Below are 15777 nucleotides of genomic sequence, written 5' to 3' on the forward strand. Positions count from 1 at the left end.
AAAACAAATTAATATTGTAATATTGATATATTTCAAATGTTGAGAATGACTGAAACTTAGAGTGTCTGAATAACTGCCTGAATAATGCCTTAATGCCTGAATAACTTAAAGTAATAAATGTATTTAAAACCATAAAAAAGTATACAAGTAACCAGTAACAATAACTAAGAAATTTATCTCATAATACATTTTTTACATGGCTGCCCAAAAAGGTGTGTAATGTTTTTAGGGTGTATGAATGCATTTTGTTCCACTGTAGCAGCTCAACGGCCAAACCATTTTAGATGTATGATCCTGCGTTGGAATACTTACGTTACGGAGAGTGTCATAAGTATGTATATATGAATGTTTAATTGTAACTAAAAGGCCACAAAAAATCATTTAAATTGATAATCATTAGTTTTCAATATTGATTTATTTGTATTGAAAATAGTTGTGTTTTAAGATCACTTTTGGTAATTTTTTTTTCAAGAGGCAGGGATGGCATACATGGTTTGAATTATTATTTTTTATGTAGGCATATGTTAGTTAGTTTTAGCATTAATAATATTAATGGTGATATACTTACCTCTAAATTTTTATGAATTTTTGAAAATAATTGTTTTTAAATTCAAATTTTGGCTTAAAATAACTCTGATGAGGCTAGTGATAAAAATCTCAAATTTGTACAACGTATAGTGTTTTTGTAGATTTTTATGACAAATAAAAAGGTTTCTTGTGTATTGTACTAATAAAAAAGTTATAATCGCTCAAATTGTTTGGTTTCGACAGAACAGAAAACTTTCAATTTCTTGTTCAAGAGGAGGTAAAAAGTTTCCATTGGGTCATCAGCCAAACCACAGTTCACCCTTTTGTGTTCTACTTCAAGGGAATGATGTATTATAACACAAAAGTGTCTGTATTTTAAATGATCACTTGAAGCACAATACAGCAAAATTTTATTGCTTTCAAAAACTTTTAACAGATCGTATCAAGGAAATACTCAGAACATTAAAAAACTCATCTATTTTATCGATGGTGCTTCAAGTCAGTATAAAAATAAAAAGAATTTTGCTAATTTGTGCAGTCACAAAAAAGACTTTGAACTTGAAGCCAAATGACACTTCTTTGGATTATCCTATGGGAAAATTGCCTGTGATTGTGTGGGAGGAACAACAAAACAAGAGGTGGCAAAGGCAGTCCTGCAAAGGCCATTAAAAAGTCAGTTACTAAATGTTGGTGAAATGTATTCATTTTGTAATCACAAGCTGAAAAACATCAAGTATTTTTTTATTAAATCAATTGAGGTAGATAAGACTTCAGAAACATAAAAAAAAATGTTTTGACTGCTGTGAAAGAGTTGTCGGTACTAGAAGCTACCATAAGTATGTTCCTGTGTCAGAAGACATTGTAAGCTGTTACTGTACTTCAGACTTCAAGGACAATGAAAACCACCCTGTGTCAAGTATTGTACCACTTTCACTTAAATAAAAAGACTATTGCTTGTGTGTATGACGATCAGTGATGGATAGGAGAAATGGTAGATATTAGCCTTGAAAATGGCAATGTGTAGGTTCATTTTTTCCACCCGGCTGGACTATGTACATCATTTCAAAAGTTTCCACAAGATAAAGTGTGGCTACCAATCTGCAAAGTCCTGAGAAAGTTGACATCACCTGAACTAACTGCATTGATGGGTCATTCTCATACATTTTCAAGAGAATTATCAGAAGAGCTATTGGCTAACTATAATTGGCTATAATTAATTAATTATCATAGCTGTTGATTAACCACACCAAATAATAAACTTTTATTGTTGTTTACAATAAAACAGACTATTATTAGAATGAAAACAGACTATTTCATTGAAGAATAATTAAAATTTTGTTACATTTTCTTTGATTGTGTTTACAAAAATAAAAATGAAGAAAGATGTAGGCTACTCATTGAAATCTCAGCTTGGGTAAGTTTGACATACTTTTTTGAATCAAAATTATATTAGGTTACTGTCAGTAACCTAATATAATTGGTTAAGTTATCATTAAATTATGACATATCATTAATAATTTTTAAAAAACTATTTTAAAAAATATTGAAAACATCAACTTCAACAACATAGGGGCTAAATATAAGTAAATGTAAAGTGCAAAGAAGACAAGAATCCCCCTTGGAGCACTTATTTAGTGTCAAAATGGTTTTAATAGGGTTTTCATGATTTTTGAGAGGTTATAATTTTTTTATTAGTACAATACATAAGAAACTTTTTTATTTGCCATAAACATTTACAAAAACACTGCAAGTTGTGCAAATTTAAGATTTTTATCACCAGCCCCATCAGAGTTATTTGAAGCCAAAATTTGAATTTAAAAAAAAAATTAGTTTTCAAAAATTCATAAAAATTTAGGGGTAAGTATATCACCATTAATATTATTTATGGTAAAACTACCAACACTTACCTAAATACAAAAAAAAATAATTGAAACTGTGTGTGTCATCCCTGCCTCTTGAAAAAATTATCAAAAGTGAAATTTCACATTTTTCATGTTCAAATTTACTGGTAATTTACTCATAGAAAGAAGAGAAATAGATAGGTAAATAAACTACTGGACCAATCTTTTACCTTAGGAAAATATGAATAAATTGTTTTTTTTGTTTCATCCTTCCAAGACCAATAGTTTTTTAGTTATGATTTTTTCCGTAAACCCTTGGAATCACAAAAATAGGTGTGTACACTTTAACAAAATTGGCCGCCACAGGATAAATTGTTTAAATAAAAAACATTTAAAAAAAATAATTTTAAGGTTATGAAATATGTAGGAAACAACTGGGTTAAGTTTCAATTTTTTTCTGAATTGGTCAAGCTTGGTTGATTTTTGGGACACTTCAAGTGGAATGACCCACCCGTTAACTAACAATCCCTTTCTTTTATTTACTTAACTGCCTTAAAAGGAGTGTAATATATTTAGGGTGTATGAATCTATGTATGTCTTTCTACCGTAGCAACTTAGTGGCTGAACTGATTTAGATGTATGACCCTGTGTTGGAATCCTTACTTGATTGGGAGTGTCACAGGCCTGTATAAATATGTGTATACATATATATGTTTAAATAAATTTAAAAATCTATCAAATGAATGAGTCATTATTTAATAACTTGCATTTCACGTATGTGGTATGAGGATTCCGAACCGTTCAGAATGAAGGTTTAAGATGCAAGTTGTTCAAAAACTACTCATTCATCTGATAAATTTTTTCAAATTATCATTTTATAGATCAAATGATTCATTTTATTCATGTAACTAGTGCTTTTATACGACTGCCCAAAAAGGATTGTAGTTATTGTTTATATATGTATATATTAAGTTTGTTTCACCTTAGCAGCTTTTAACAACTGAACCAATTTAGCTGTATGACTATGTGTATGTATGTATTCCACGTGTTGGAATCCTTACATTATCAAAAGTGTCATAGGATATATATATATATATATATATATATATATATATATATATTTAAATAAATTTAAAAAGTTTAAAAAAAATATACATACAGAATTGTTACCTGCATGCTCTTCAGTTATATTAAACAATATTTGTCAGTAGTTTTTTTTTTGGCATCTTTGTTTTTCAACTTTTAATATTTATCTCTTTTTTTTATACAAAAAATGGTGAAGAGGAAAACATAAAACTTATTGCATTTTGCTGCTGTAGAAATATTTAAAATTATTCTACAAAGTAAATTATTGTATTACCATATCATACAATTAGTTACTACTGTAAGCATTTCACTTGATGTGTTTAGAAATAGAGTGCGTACAGGTCGGTTCAACAGTTAGTAGACCTTTCCCACCATCAGTGAGGTGGTTGTCATGTTAATTATAATTATATATTAAACTGAAAAATCTACAGTTAATCTTTTATCTTATTATGTAGGATTGTGCCTTATACTGTAATTATTTAGTCCATTGCAGTTCTAAAATATCTCTGATTTAACTTCTAATATAAATATTTAAAAAAAAAATAACTTATCAGACAAATATCACAACTCTTCACTTCACTCACGTCTTTTGTAATAGTATCAGGATTGCTGTCATCTGTATCACTTTCATTATTTTTGTCTAAATGTATTATAAAAAATTCCACTATGTTTTCTAAAATACCTAGTTTGGCTTTTTATTTATCTTCACATCGTAAGCAATTATGAATTTTTGGTTTCTGTTGTTCAGGCCCAATGAAGATATTAATCTTTGTATAGGTAAATTTACCTATACAAAGATTAATATTTTCATTTATGAAAGTTATACATTATGCTTTCCAACCCTGTTTTTTTTACATGTGTCTGTATCAGTTCTATGGGATTTATTTTGGGGTGGTAGGGAGGCAATCTTAAAACATCATGATGCTTTTCTTTTACAATCTAGTCAATGGCATATTTCTTGCTGCGCTTTTTGTTATCATTGATAATATTATACAACTCCTCTTTCAAGGCATTTTGAGGTATTGGAATTTTATTGAAGTCAGTTTACCATAATTTTCTTTCTGGCATTTGGATTAGGAGATTTATTTACTTTTACATTGTGATAACGCATGTTGTCCATCACAATTACAGAGTTTACAGGTAGTTCAGGAAGAAATTTATTTTGAATCCGTTTAGAGAAGTTAGTGTAGTTCATATCATGGTGGTAATCCCCTGTTGTCCTACTTGATTTCCACATCGTCAGATAATCTGGTATAAATTCCATCATTCCTTCTGCATTCAAAATTGTTGTCCTGCCTCCTTTACTAATAGGTTTCTTCAAACATTCTGCTGTATTAAATTTTCCAACCCACATTTTTTTTTTTTGCAAATGATTGCTATGGATGTACATCTCATCTACAAAACCTATTGATCGATTTGCCTTACTTAATTCAGAAATGCTTGTAAATACATAAATCTTTGGTACCAAATATCAAATCTTTCAACCGACACAAACTTAGATGAATTCCGCTCCAGAGTAGTTTTGTTCCCACAGTTTTTGACATCTTAAATTTCACTTTCTGACAAAACTATTCAAATATAATACCATGATAGTATTAATTCACAAAAAATACACAGCTAAAAACGGGACACAAAAAATAATTTTTATATACTTACGCAATGGTAAGAAGAACTAACAGTAGCATCTTTGTCATCACCTTTGAACAACAACACCAAATCTCCACACTTCCAACTTGCCGGAAAGTTGCTGGTGAAGAGCAACCTATTATATATTCCAGTTAAGAGGACCAAGGACTACTGAAAGTGCTCAAACGAGGAGCTCCACTGTGATACAATCATATCTGGGGGCCTTGTGCCATGCCATGCTACAAATCACCTGACAAAATTGTGACTTCCCGCCTGACACGGCAGTTGTATGAAACCTCAACCACCATAGTGTCATCCAGGAGCAAATCATTCAGCAAAATATTAAGGTCATGGTCCTTATCAATTACCACATCCTTGGGGGTTGACAGCTGACAAGAGGACATCTTTCCTGCACTTATGTCCATGGGCTCTATACACAGTGCCCCAAGGGTCTCTATTCCCTTGCTCCTGAATGAAGGAGCACCAGGAATTATGCTTGGAGGACCTAATGCTATGAAAGTACCTAGTTCTCCTTCTGCAGTAAACTTTAAAACTTTCAAAATATACAAAATGTTGTAAGAAGCATTCAATGAAGAGTGTATGTCATTTGCCATATTTTTGTTGGCATGCATATTTTTGCCGGATGACAGAGAATGGAAGATATGAGAGCGGGTCAACTGAGCATGTCGATTAATGATGTTATGGTGAACACAGTCATTCAAAGCAATTATTATATTGATATAGTTAAGTGAACTGCTGCACATTTCAAAAAGTAGTGCCCACAATATTGTGAGTGAGCAGATGCATATGAAATGCATTGTGTGCTGCTGGTTTCTGCAGCTCTTATTGCCTGACCAAATGGAATATAGCATATTCATCTGCAAAGAATTGTTGGCTCACTATAAGAAGAATAAACATGCTATTTGCGTAATGTGTTAACCACTGATGAATCTTGAATGTTCCATTATGACCTTGAGATTGCATGTGCTGCCCAGTGTTTGATGGTCATGTCCACACTTTAACATCTGTGGCGACTTACCATGTTTCCTGGATACTCTGTTTCCAGATGGACAAGGGTTTCCAGATGAAGTTTAGATCTGGTGCATTGTGATCACAATGCACCCACCGGATCTAAATTTCCAGGTGGTTTATCTATTCTGGTTTCCTCTATTTGTATGTTTAATGTATACTATTTATTCCTATGATTTATTATGTTTTGTGGAATCTAAATATTTATATTCTTTGATTAATCTTATTTCTTCATCTTTATCCGCATTATTTGTTATTGGACTTGCAGTTGTTATGCGTATCTGAAGTCTTCTTCCTCTTTGTCTTTGTGTTTTATGTCTTTTAATGGTTTTGCCTTTTAGTAGTAGTTTCCAGATACCATCATTAACCAGTGTTATTATAGGTTCTTCGAATAAAGCTCCTGTTGAATCGGGTGATTGATCTAAGAGGAAACCGCTATTGTTTCTTTCGAAGTTTCTTATGTTCATCCTGGTACATTACCTACTATTAGAAATTTTTCTGCATTTGTTTGACCGTAGAGAGCAAGACTCTTTTCTTGTATCTTTTTATTTCAGTTATTTCTATCCAAGCAAATAATTCTACTGGATTTATTTCATTACATTCTAACATATATTCTTCATCTTGCTTGCTGGAAATCTTCCTTTTGTAGTTCATATTCTGTTGTATATACATGTATCTACAATAGTGAATGGTGTTTTATTTTTCCTATCTTTTCATTTTTATTGAATCTTGATTTTTTTTTGTATACAACTGTCTACGTTTAGATCAAATTTTCTCGTAAGATGTTTTTGTTTTTTTATCTGTCTCTGATTCCCTTTCTGCAAGTGTAGTTATATTGTTTTCATATATTACGTTTTTGATGATATCTACCGTGTTACCGCTTTTTATTTTCCTTATTCTTCTATTTTTTTCCTCCCGGTATTGTTTACATTGTGTATAGTCTATTGTATAATAAATATGCAGTAAAGTAATTGATGATTAAAGATCGGTTCACCTTTTTTCTGTGTTAGTATTGATGAAAACCAAAAATTCATTATATTTACAAACGGGGTGTGTAGATAAGTTATTAAACAATAATTTATTATGCGGTTAAGTATTATTTTTGATTTTCCCTTAGATCATCCGCTTTAAAATCGGTTTAACCTCCCCAATGCTGCTATTAGTTGCAATACAAAGCTTAGGTTCTTTAAATATGTCCCTAGAAAAACAATTGTGTGTAGTTACCAGTTTCTTTTTTCCTCAGTAACATAAGCGACTATTCAATTATTGGTGGATATCCAAGTATAGCTGGGCATTACAAAACCGTTATTGTCATCCTCTATCTGTGTAAATGGCTGAGGGGGTAATTTAATTTGTTACAATTTATTGTCTGTTTATATAATTGTATCTATTCATTGTCATAAATTGATACTGATGCATAATATCAGGTAATCATATCACTCTAAAGAAAAAGAAATTCTTTTAAATAATAAAACAAAAAAAAAACAAAGACAAAAAGTATCATTTTAATTTAATTTTTATGAATTTTAGGAATAGAGGTTTGTAAATTTATTTATAAATTATGAGATGCATTTGTTTAAAAAGGTATTATTTTCTGTTTATTTTAATGAAAAGTTAAATACTTTATATACAGCTGTAATTAGATGTTAGCTATTATCATACCATATTTTTTATTTCACATATGATTTTAATTGTGTTGATTTCTTATTGTGTTCAATAGTAAATATCTAATAATATGAATGATACTAATTAATACAATATGAATTAATGCATGAATTTCATTACCGGTAAGCTTTATTTATAAAATGAGCATACTCATTACAGTTATTTTATGTGTAATTTGTGAATCAATGATTGAAGTAAGTACTTCTTTTAGTTCTGATGATACTTATGTTAGTTTTATTAACAGAAGTGGAAATGTTGAATATAAAAGAGCATCTAATGAATCTGAGGAATTAGAAAAAAAAAATCTGGAAGAGATACATATAAAAGAATTAAGTTTAGAGATGACTGAAACACAGCAAAATATGATTGTAAAACAGTCAGTAACAGATAAGAAGTACCAACTCTTTCTTAACAGTAGTAAGAAAGGAGTACCAACAAGTTTTAAAAAAAATCAAAAAAGAACCACAAAAGCAGTACCAGAATCTTATATTGGAAGACGAGAGTATGACTCTAAGAATGCTTTATTAGAGACAATACTTAGAACATCCTCAACATCACCAATCAAATTGTCTTCATCAGAATTAACACCGTCATCATCTTTGAAATCAGTAGGCAAATTGTTGTCATTAAGAGTAGCATCTACATCATCTTCGAAATCAATCAAATTGCCTTCATCAAAAACTACTGAAATATCTATGCCAGAAATAAGGACAACAACTAGAGTATCAAAAAAACGAATATTAACTAAAGGATATGAAGGAAAACCAATGATCTCTAAAATGATAGCGATAGCAACCTCTACAACAAAGCGACAAAAATCAAGAAAAATGCCCACAACTAAAAAATCAAAACCAAGGGCAGATACAACTGCAGCTGCTGCAGGTGGTGCTGTTACTCCAGCTGCAGGTGGTGCTGTTACTACAGGTGCTGCTGGTGCTGTTACTACAGGTGCTGCTGGTGCTGTTACTACAGGTGCTGCTGCAGACACTGCTTCAGGCTCAGCAGCTGGTAGTGATATTATATCTATCCCAATGGATGATTATGAAACAACAGAAAAGGTGGCTGAAACTGACGACTCAAAGGGAATGACAGAGCGTACATTTTGGTTAATGTTAATCGCTTCCTTATTTTTTGCTTTGTCTGTTCTGACGTTAATAATATTAGGTACAACAGTATTTATGTGTCTAAAAAAAGAAGAAGAAGAAGAAGAAGAAGAAGAAGAATCATAAACAAATTAATGATTCTGGCTGTTCAATATATATATATATATTGCCTATATTCAAAGTTACTTAATAAAATATAACATCATAATTTTGTATGTTATTAATATTGTATTTTGTTAAATACTTTTACTATTATATTATAATTAGTATTTGTTGTAAGATAAATACTAATACTCTTTTGCTGTTGACAAATAATGATAGCTCATTGTGATCCCAGGGTAGATGGGAATTTCTTCATAGCTTTTTTTCTGTCTTTAGGGCTTTCTACGTTTTTCTTCTCATTACGTTTGTAAAAAGCCTTTTCTTTGTAATACTCAGGGCTGAATTTGCAAAAATATACTCACCTAATCTAGTAACTTCACCCCCAGTTTGACCAGATTGTTGGTACAGAATAAAATTGATTTTTCTATTAATGATTATCAGTTGTTTTGAATTATAACTTTTTTCTTATTCTTTTTTTCTCAGAGATTTAGAATTTTCTTTAAAACGTATAAAGAGTAGGAGGAGGCCTGACTTAATTTTTCTGATAGACACCTCAGCTACTAAGTTTGGCTCTAGGAGATAGAATCCCTTGATATTAATACATGCAGAGTTGTTGCTAAACTGAGCCCCTAAAGAAGCAGCTAGAAGGATGCTAGTATGACAGCAAAGTTGAAAAGGTGCTAGCAACCTACAGTTTCTATGTCACTTAACCGACAAGTGGGATGAGGGATGAAGGATGAAGGTAAAGGGAGAGTGGAGAAAGAAAATGCTCAACCTGTAGATGATTGCCTCTGATATAGGTAGTTTTATTATCGTTAAAAAGTAATTTTGTTTTATATTAATTATTCAGATTTGATGACGTTTACATTTTACAGATCTTTTCTAAATAATATGTTAGAAAAGCTGGCATAGGGTTGCATAACCTTTGTTGCTTTGCCCTCGACACATTTTTATTTGAAATATATCATAGGGTTTTTAAATGTTAATCACTTATTTTACAATATTTTGAAAAAGGAATAAACTGTTTACTGAAAAAATTTGGGTCACTTTTATCGCCTTGATTTGATTGTGTTTTTACCTTAAACATTATGCAGTATTAAAATAATTGCGAAAAAAATAAAAATTGTAGTAAATAAAATTTGGTTCCAGTCGATCACCTTGGCCAAATGGCTGAATCAGTCAAAATTGAGCTGTATTTAGAGTATAATTGTTAATAAAAAAGAAATAAAAAATATTTATTAAAAAAAATTGAGTCGTATTTGATTCCCTTTCTTGACAGCTACCTCATATAACAATTTTGATAACAGCCACTACTTGAAAAAAAAAGGATAGTATCAGAAATTGTAAAAAATTCCGACATTTTTTAAATTCTTAAGTTGAGTTCCACGGGACTGCCTTTTTTACAAAGTTCCCTTGTATTTTATATTAATACTAGATTCAGTTGAATTTTCAATCTACAGAATTAAATTTTAGAAAAAAATGATATTGTAAATACAGGTGCCATTCAGCACTCATTTTCGGGGTTTAAAAGTTTATTTATCGGTGTAATTATTTAATTCAACAAATTGTTCAATTTTATGGAACACTTAACAACAAGACTAAAAATATTATAATTAAGTAAAAAAAAAAGTACAGGTACTGTGATCTCTGTTTTACGTAGGGTCAAAATTCAGGCTGAAGCTGGTGAAAATATATATATGGATTATATATAAAGGAAGCAAAAACTGTTTAGAAATAATGTTATCTCTTTCTATAAAACTGTTAATTCTGTAACACAGCTACTTAACATCTTTATTTAAACTGATAATTATATTGTTTTCTTATTATTGTGTACTGTGCCATTAGTATTGTACCAGTACCCTCTTTTAATTTCTTCTGTTTCCTCTCCATAACCCGAAGATTGATGAGTAACAGATCACTTTAATTATTTATATCAAATATATATTTATAAATATAAATTTATAATATAGTAAAATGACTCAAATACTACAAATATAGTGAATTTAAAGATCTAAAGGATTAAAATAAAAGATTTAAATCTGAGTGCAAGAATCACAAAAAACATGTATACAATAAACGTTTTAAGGTGAGGAATTCTTAACAGGGAAAAGATTGTTAATCATTATAAATTTAGAAACGTAGAAAAGATTTTGTGACTTAATAACCGTGCTTCTTTTTCCACCTTATTTGACTAATTTTAGAAAGCTTATCAAGAACTATGCAGTTCTTAAATTATACACTACTACTCGTACATCTCCCATCTAAATTTTGAACATTCCATATTACATCAGAAAATATTTTTCGGTTGTACTTTCTGAGTAGTCTCTACTTAGAGATCCGATTAGGAGATTATTTTACTATTAGTATATTTTATCAAAAGAATAAGAGGTATAAAAAAACATAGCCTCATAAACTATAGTTGCTTTTTCACAGAACTCAAAAACCTAGCACTGTCCAATACTACTGTCCAATTTTTCTGGTCACTAAGGTTTTCTTTTAGGTGTTACGGTTCTTTTATGGATAATTAATTGTCATAATTATGAATAAATGAGGAATTGTAAAGGTTATTGGGTGTGGGTTGTTAAAAATACATCCAAATAACTGTGATTTCCTGAAACAAGAATAAGGTATTTTTGGTATACTTGTCTTTCATAAATGAAATATTTATGGTTTATGGTCAGTAATATCAATTGCCTTCGTCATATTAAAAAACAGTGCACGTATCGCTCAGGTTCTCTTTAAGGCTCTTACAAATTAAATTTTGAGATTTTAATATCGAATCATCAGTACTTCTTACTTTTTTGAAACGTTTATTGTTATTCTTAAATTAAGAAATTCCACTGAGATCGTACTTTTATAATAAATCATTCAATGATTTTAAAATGCCTACTTCAATAAAATAATATCATAATTAGATTTCTGAGAAATAAATAAAAAACAAGTTTGATTTTTTAAGTATATATATATTTTTTTTGCATTAATTCTGCAAAATGATTATTTATATTTGATTAAAGCGTGTTATATATGTAACTTCAAAACTCAGTGTTGTTATAAAGTACACAAATTGACATTTGTTTCATAAATATTTTAATTTATCATACTTTCCGTTATACGATAACTTGTAATTCTGGTAAACTGGACACATTCATCGGTTGTAATAAAACTGTTGGTTTTTCAGAATGGTGAATCATCAATTTTTTTGATGAAATAACTAGTAAACTTCAATGTTTTGCTGTTTGTATGATGAAGATGTTACAGGTTTCTGAAAGGGCCAACATACGTCCATCATGTAATGAGGGGGTTGGCCCTTTATTAAGTTCAACATGTCTCTGATGGCAATTTTGCATTTTTTTTAATTTGTTGGTATGTCTAGTAAGCTTTAAAAAAAATGAAAGAAAATTATTAATTAAAATTTGTAAACGGGTTTCTTTTTGTGAAAAATATTTGCATATCCGTAGTTTTTAAATTTTTATAGCAAAAATTAAAATTTTCAATGGAGTTGTTTCATCATTTTTAAGTGTTATCAAGTTTCTTTGTATTTTTTCAGCAAATTTTTAGATAGTATTTTTGATTTTTAAAATACTCAATCGAGTAATGATTAAGGGTATAGTCTAATTGAAGTTAGATATGAGAAGATTTTTGTGTGAACCTCAGGGATCAAGCTTCTGCAAATCAGTTAATGTGATAGGTGAGGGCTGTAATTTATGTTACTCATGGTTGGAAGAAGCCATACAAAAGCGATAATAAGTTGTGTAAATACACTGATGGAAATGTCTGCCGAGGCATTTGCATCGATGGCATCCAGACTGATGACTGTGGCTTGTTATCAAGTTTAGAGGGTCTAAAAGGTGGCCTTCAGTAAACCCCATCAGGGCTAGGAATTGAGGGGTGGTGTGGCAATTGGGATTATTATAAGGTGGATCTCTTCCCCAAAAGTGGTCAGGATGATGGCTATTAATAATATTACAGTAAAACTTATATATATATATATATATATATATATAGTAGTAGTAGTATGTATTCATGTTATTTTATTTTTAAGGATTACTTCATTAACTGACTGAAAGAAAAAAAGTGGATTTCTTAATTTAAACTCTGTATATTTTTATTTCTTTTTAATGAGGATCAAGTTAAGCTGTGCTCTTCACTAATTGAAATGATTTTCTTGATTCTTTTTTATACTAGTTCCTTTTATAAACATTTCGTACATTTCAAGTAGTAGTTTATTTTTTTGCAAAAAGTTACTTTGTCTCAGTCTTATTTATAAATATTTTTCATTTTTTCTTGTTATAATTGCTCAATATTGGGCTATTATATAAATAATGATTTATTTCAACATATCATTCATATACTTGAAGTATCTTCACTTGAACATTCAAATAAATTATATAAACAATTTTTTATTAAAGATGCACTTATTAATTATTTTGAGTAGTAGTTTTTTGTTTTTGTGTTCCTTGCAAACAGTTTTTCTTTTATCTGTTTCTTTTATCTGAAGTGTTTTATGTAAATCTGTCTTAATTTTAAATAAATTAAAATCAGAAAAAAGTTAAAACAAAACACATTGCACTAAAATTTTAATAACAGTTTCCTTTAAATTGAATTTTTTTGTAGTTGTCAAATTAATGGTTAATATTATAAATATGAGCAATAATTTTTAATTTATTGCTGACTTTTACAATTCAAGGTTGTTTTAAAGATTTTGTCTGTAATAACAAATTTTTTATTTTGTTTTAGGTTGAAGGGTGGTTATAGAAGTTACGCAAATTTATTAATTAGCAAAAAGCGAGAGCATATTATAGCTGCCAGTAGTAGTAGTAGTAGTAGTAGTGATTTGCATGAACAGTTAAAAAAATCTAATACTCTTGATATGTTTAAAATCACTTATAATTTTTTAAAAGTTAGAGACAAAGCTTTAAATGATGAAGCATTTATTAAACATCTTAGGTAATTTTTTTTATTATTATTTTATCAGTATTTTTTTCTAGTGAATCATATATATTTGGAATAAAGAAAATTATTTTTAAACATGAGTTATTCATTATGCTTGGATGAAAAATGAAGGATACATAAAAAGAGATTAAGCAACAAAATCTTTTTTTAATTTATTTGCTAGATCTGAAAAAATTGCTTTATGGCATTTACATGTATATTTTTTCATAAAGGTATAAACGGTTAGATTTCCTTTGATATGTTATTTTACAAGCTTGTTATATTTATATGTTTGAACATTATAATTGTAGAAAAACGGTAAGGGATTTGGAATAATGTTTGTGAAAAAGGAATGATAACATTTTGATTCCACTCCCAAAGTGTTAATCATTAGGATTAACACTCTGACAAGACAATAGTGTCAGATTCCTGGACCTGCGATCCAGAGTTTGATTGCATTTCAGCAATATCTGATCATCTGGCAATTCTTACCATCATTACTCACGTGTTCACCATCAGTGCACCGACTAAAACCATTTCAGACTCATTAATGATGATTTCTATGCTCAGCTCAACATTCATTGGATTCCATCCCACAGCTGATGTGATGTGATTCTCCTGGTGGCAATTTCAATGCCCATATTGGTGCTTATAGAACCAGTCGAGAAATGAACAATGGGTCGCTTTGGACATTGAGTGATCAATAACAATGGACTGAATCCCCTACCCTTTGCCAACTCCAATAATCTGATTGTTGGAAACAGCCAAACCCAGCATCCTCAGAACATCAGTTTACTTGGCAAAGACTCTGCTGTATTAGACTACATCCTGATCAACTGCCGATTGCAATCATCACTTAAGGACGTCTGTTCAGTTCATGGCCCTGATTGTGGATCAGATCACTACCTTGTGCATGCAGTGATGAAAGTCCGGCTACAAAGAGCCAAATGTAAATCACGTCCATCTGTTAGACTAGATTGAAAATGTCTGTGGGACCCTGTCCATAAGGAAGAATTCCAACTTGCACAATCCAACCGTCTTGCAGCATTGACCCAAACTGAAGATGTTGACATTGATGAAAGTTTAATCTCAGATGCTCTCATGCACTGTATGAAGGTTGTGTGCCCAACCACCAGATATCATGTGCAACTGTGGATATCTGATAGTGACTAAATGTGGTAAATGAACAGAAACTAGTTAAGCTGGTAAACTTTGAACGATATCGACAACTCTGTAAGAGATATGCTGTCACCTGAAACAAGAGCAGAAGACATACTGGAATTAAGTGGTGACTGACTTGGAAAAAACAGCCTTAAATCATGAATATCTCACACTCTAAAACTCTCTGAAAATTGAGTGGAAAGGCCAAGTCAACAAATGACATCATCTTTTCAGATGATGGAACTTTCATAAGATGAACAACTGAGCTCCTTGAGCGCTGGAAGCAGTTCTTTGAAAGGCTTTACAACCACGATCCACCACAAGGACCATCAATGGAGCCACTGCATGTTGAGCCACCTGACTTACAAATGTCTGATGTCAAACTACCATTGAAGGGGTGAAAACATGCATCCATGCCTTGAAAAATGGAAAGCGTCTGGAGGAGATGGGGTCACTGCAGAGTCCATCAAGATGGTCTCATTGACCATCTTGACCAAGATGGTGATCATCTTCATTGACCAAGAAGATGAGATGAACTCATCTTCTTGATGGTCTCCATCAAGAAGGTGTTGTTCTGTTTCTTCAAACTGTCCTGTGAATGGAAAAGATACTAGCTATCTGGAAAAGGCTGCCATCATTCCAGTCCACAAGAGGGTGATGATAATCAAGACTGCAAGGACTACCATGGCATATGCAAAGTTAGC

The 15777-nt window shown here is 30.7% G+C and overlaps 1 protein-coding gene across 3 annotated transcripts in view; it reads left to right on the forward strand.

Moving 5' to 3' along the window:
- The window catches only part of IKKbeta (inhibitor of nuclear factor kappa B kinase subunit beta), a 131230-nt gene that overhangs the window by 95956 nt on the left and 19497 nt on the right, over nt 1–15777 (forward strand). For 2 of the 3 annotated variants that reach the window (XM_075376904.1, XM_075376905.1), the window contains exon 12: nt 13718–13927. The exons of the other annotated variant lie outside the window; for it this stretch is intronic. In XM_075376904.1, the coding sequence (XP_075233019.1) occupies nt 13718–13927 (210 nt within the window). The remainder of the gene's footprint in view (nt 1–13717; nt 13928–15777) is intronic. 3 annotated transcript variants of the gene reach the window in all.

The sequence above is a fragment of the Lycorma delicatula genome, chromosome 10 (assembly GCF_047948215.1).
Source record: "Lycorma delicatula isolate Av1 chromosome 10, ASM4794821v1, whole genome shotgun sequence".
Classification (NCBI taxonomy): Eukaryota; Metazoa; Arthropoda; class Insecta; order Hemiptera; family Fulgoridae; genus Lycorma; species Lycorma delicatula.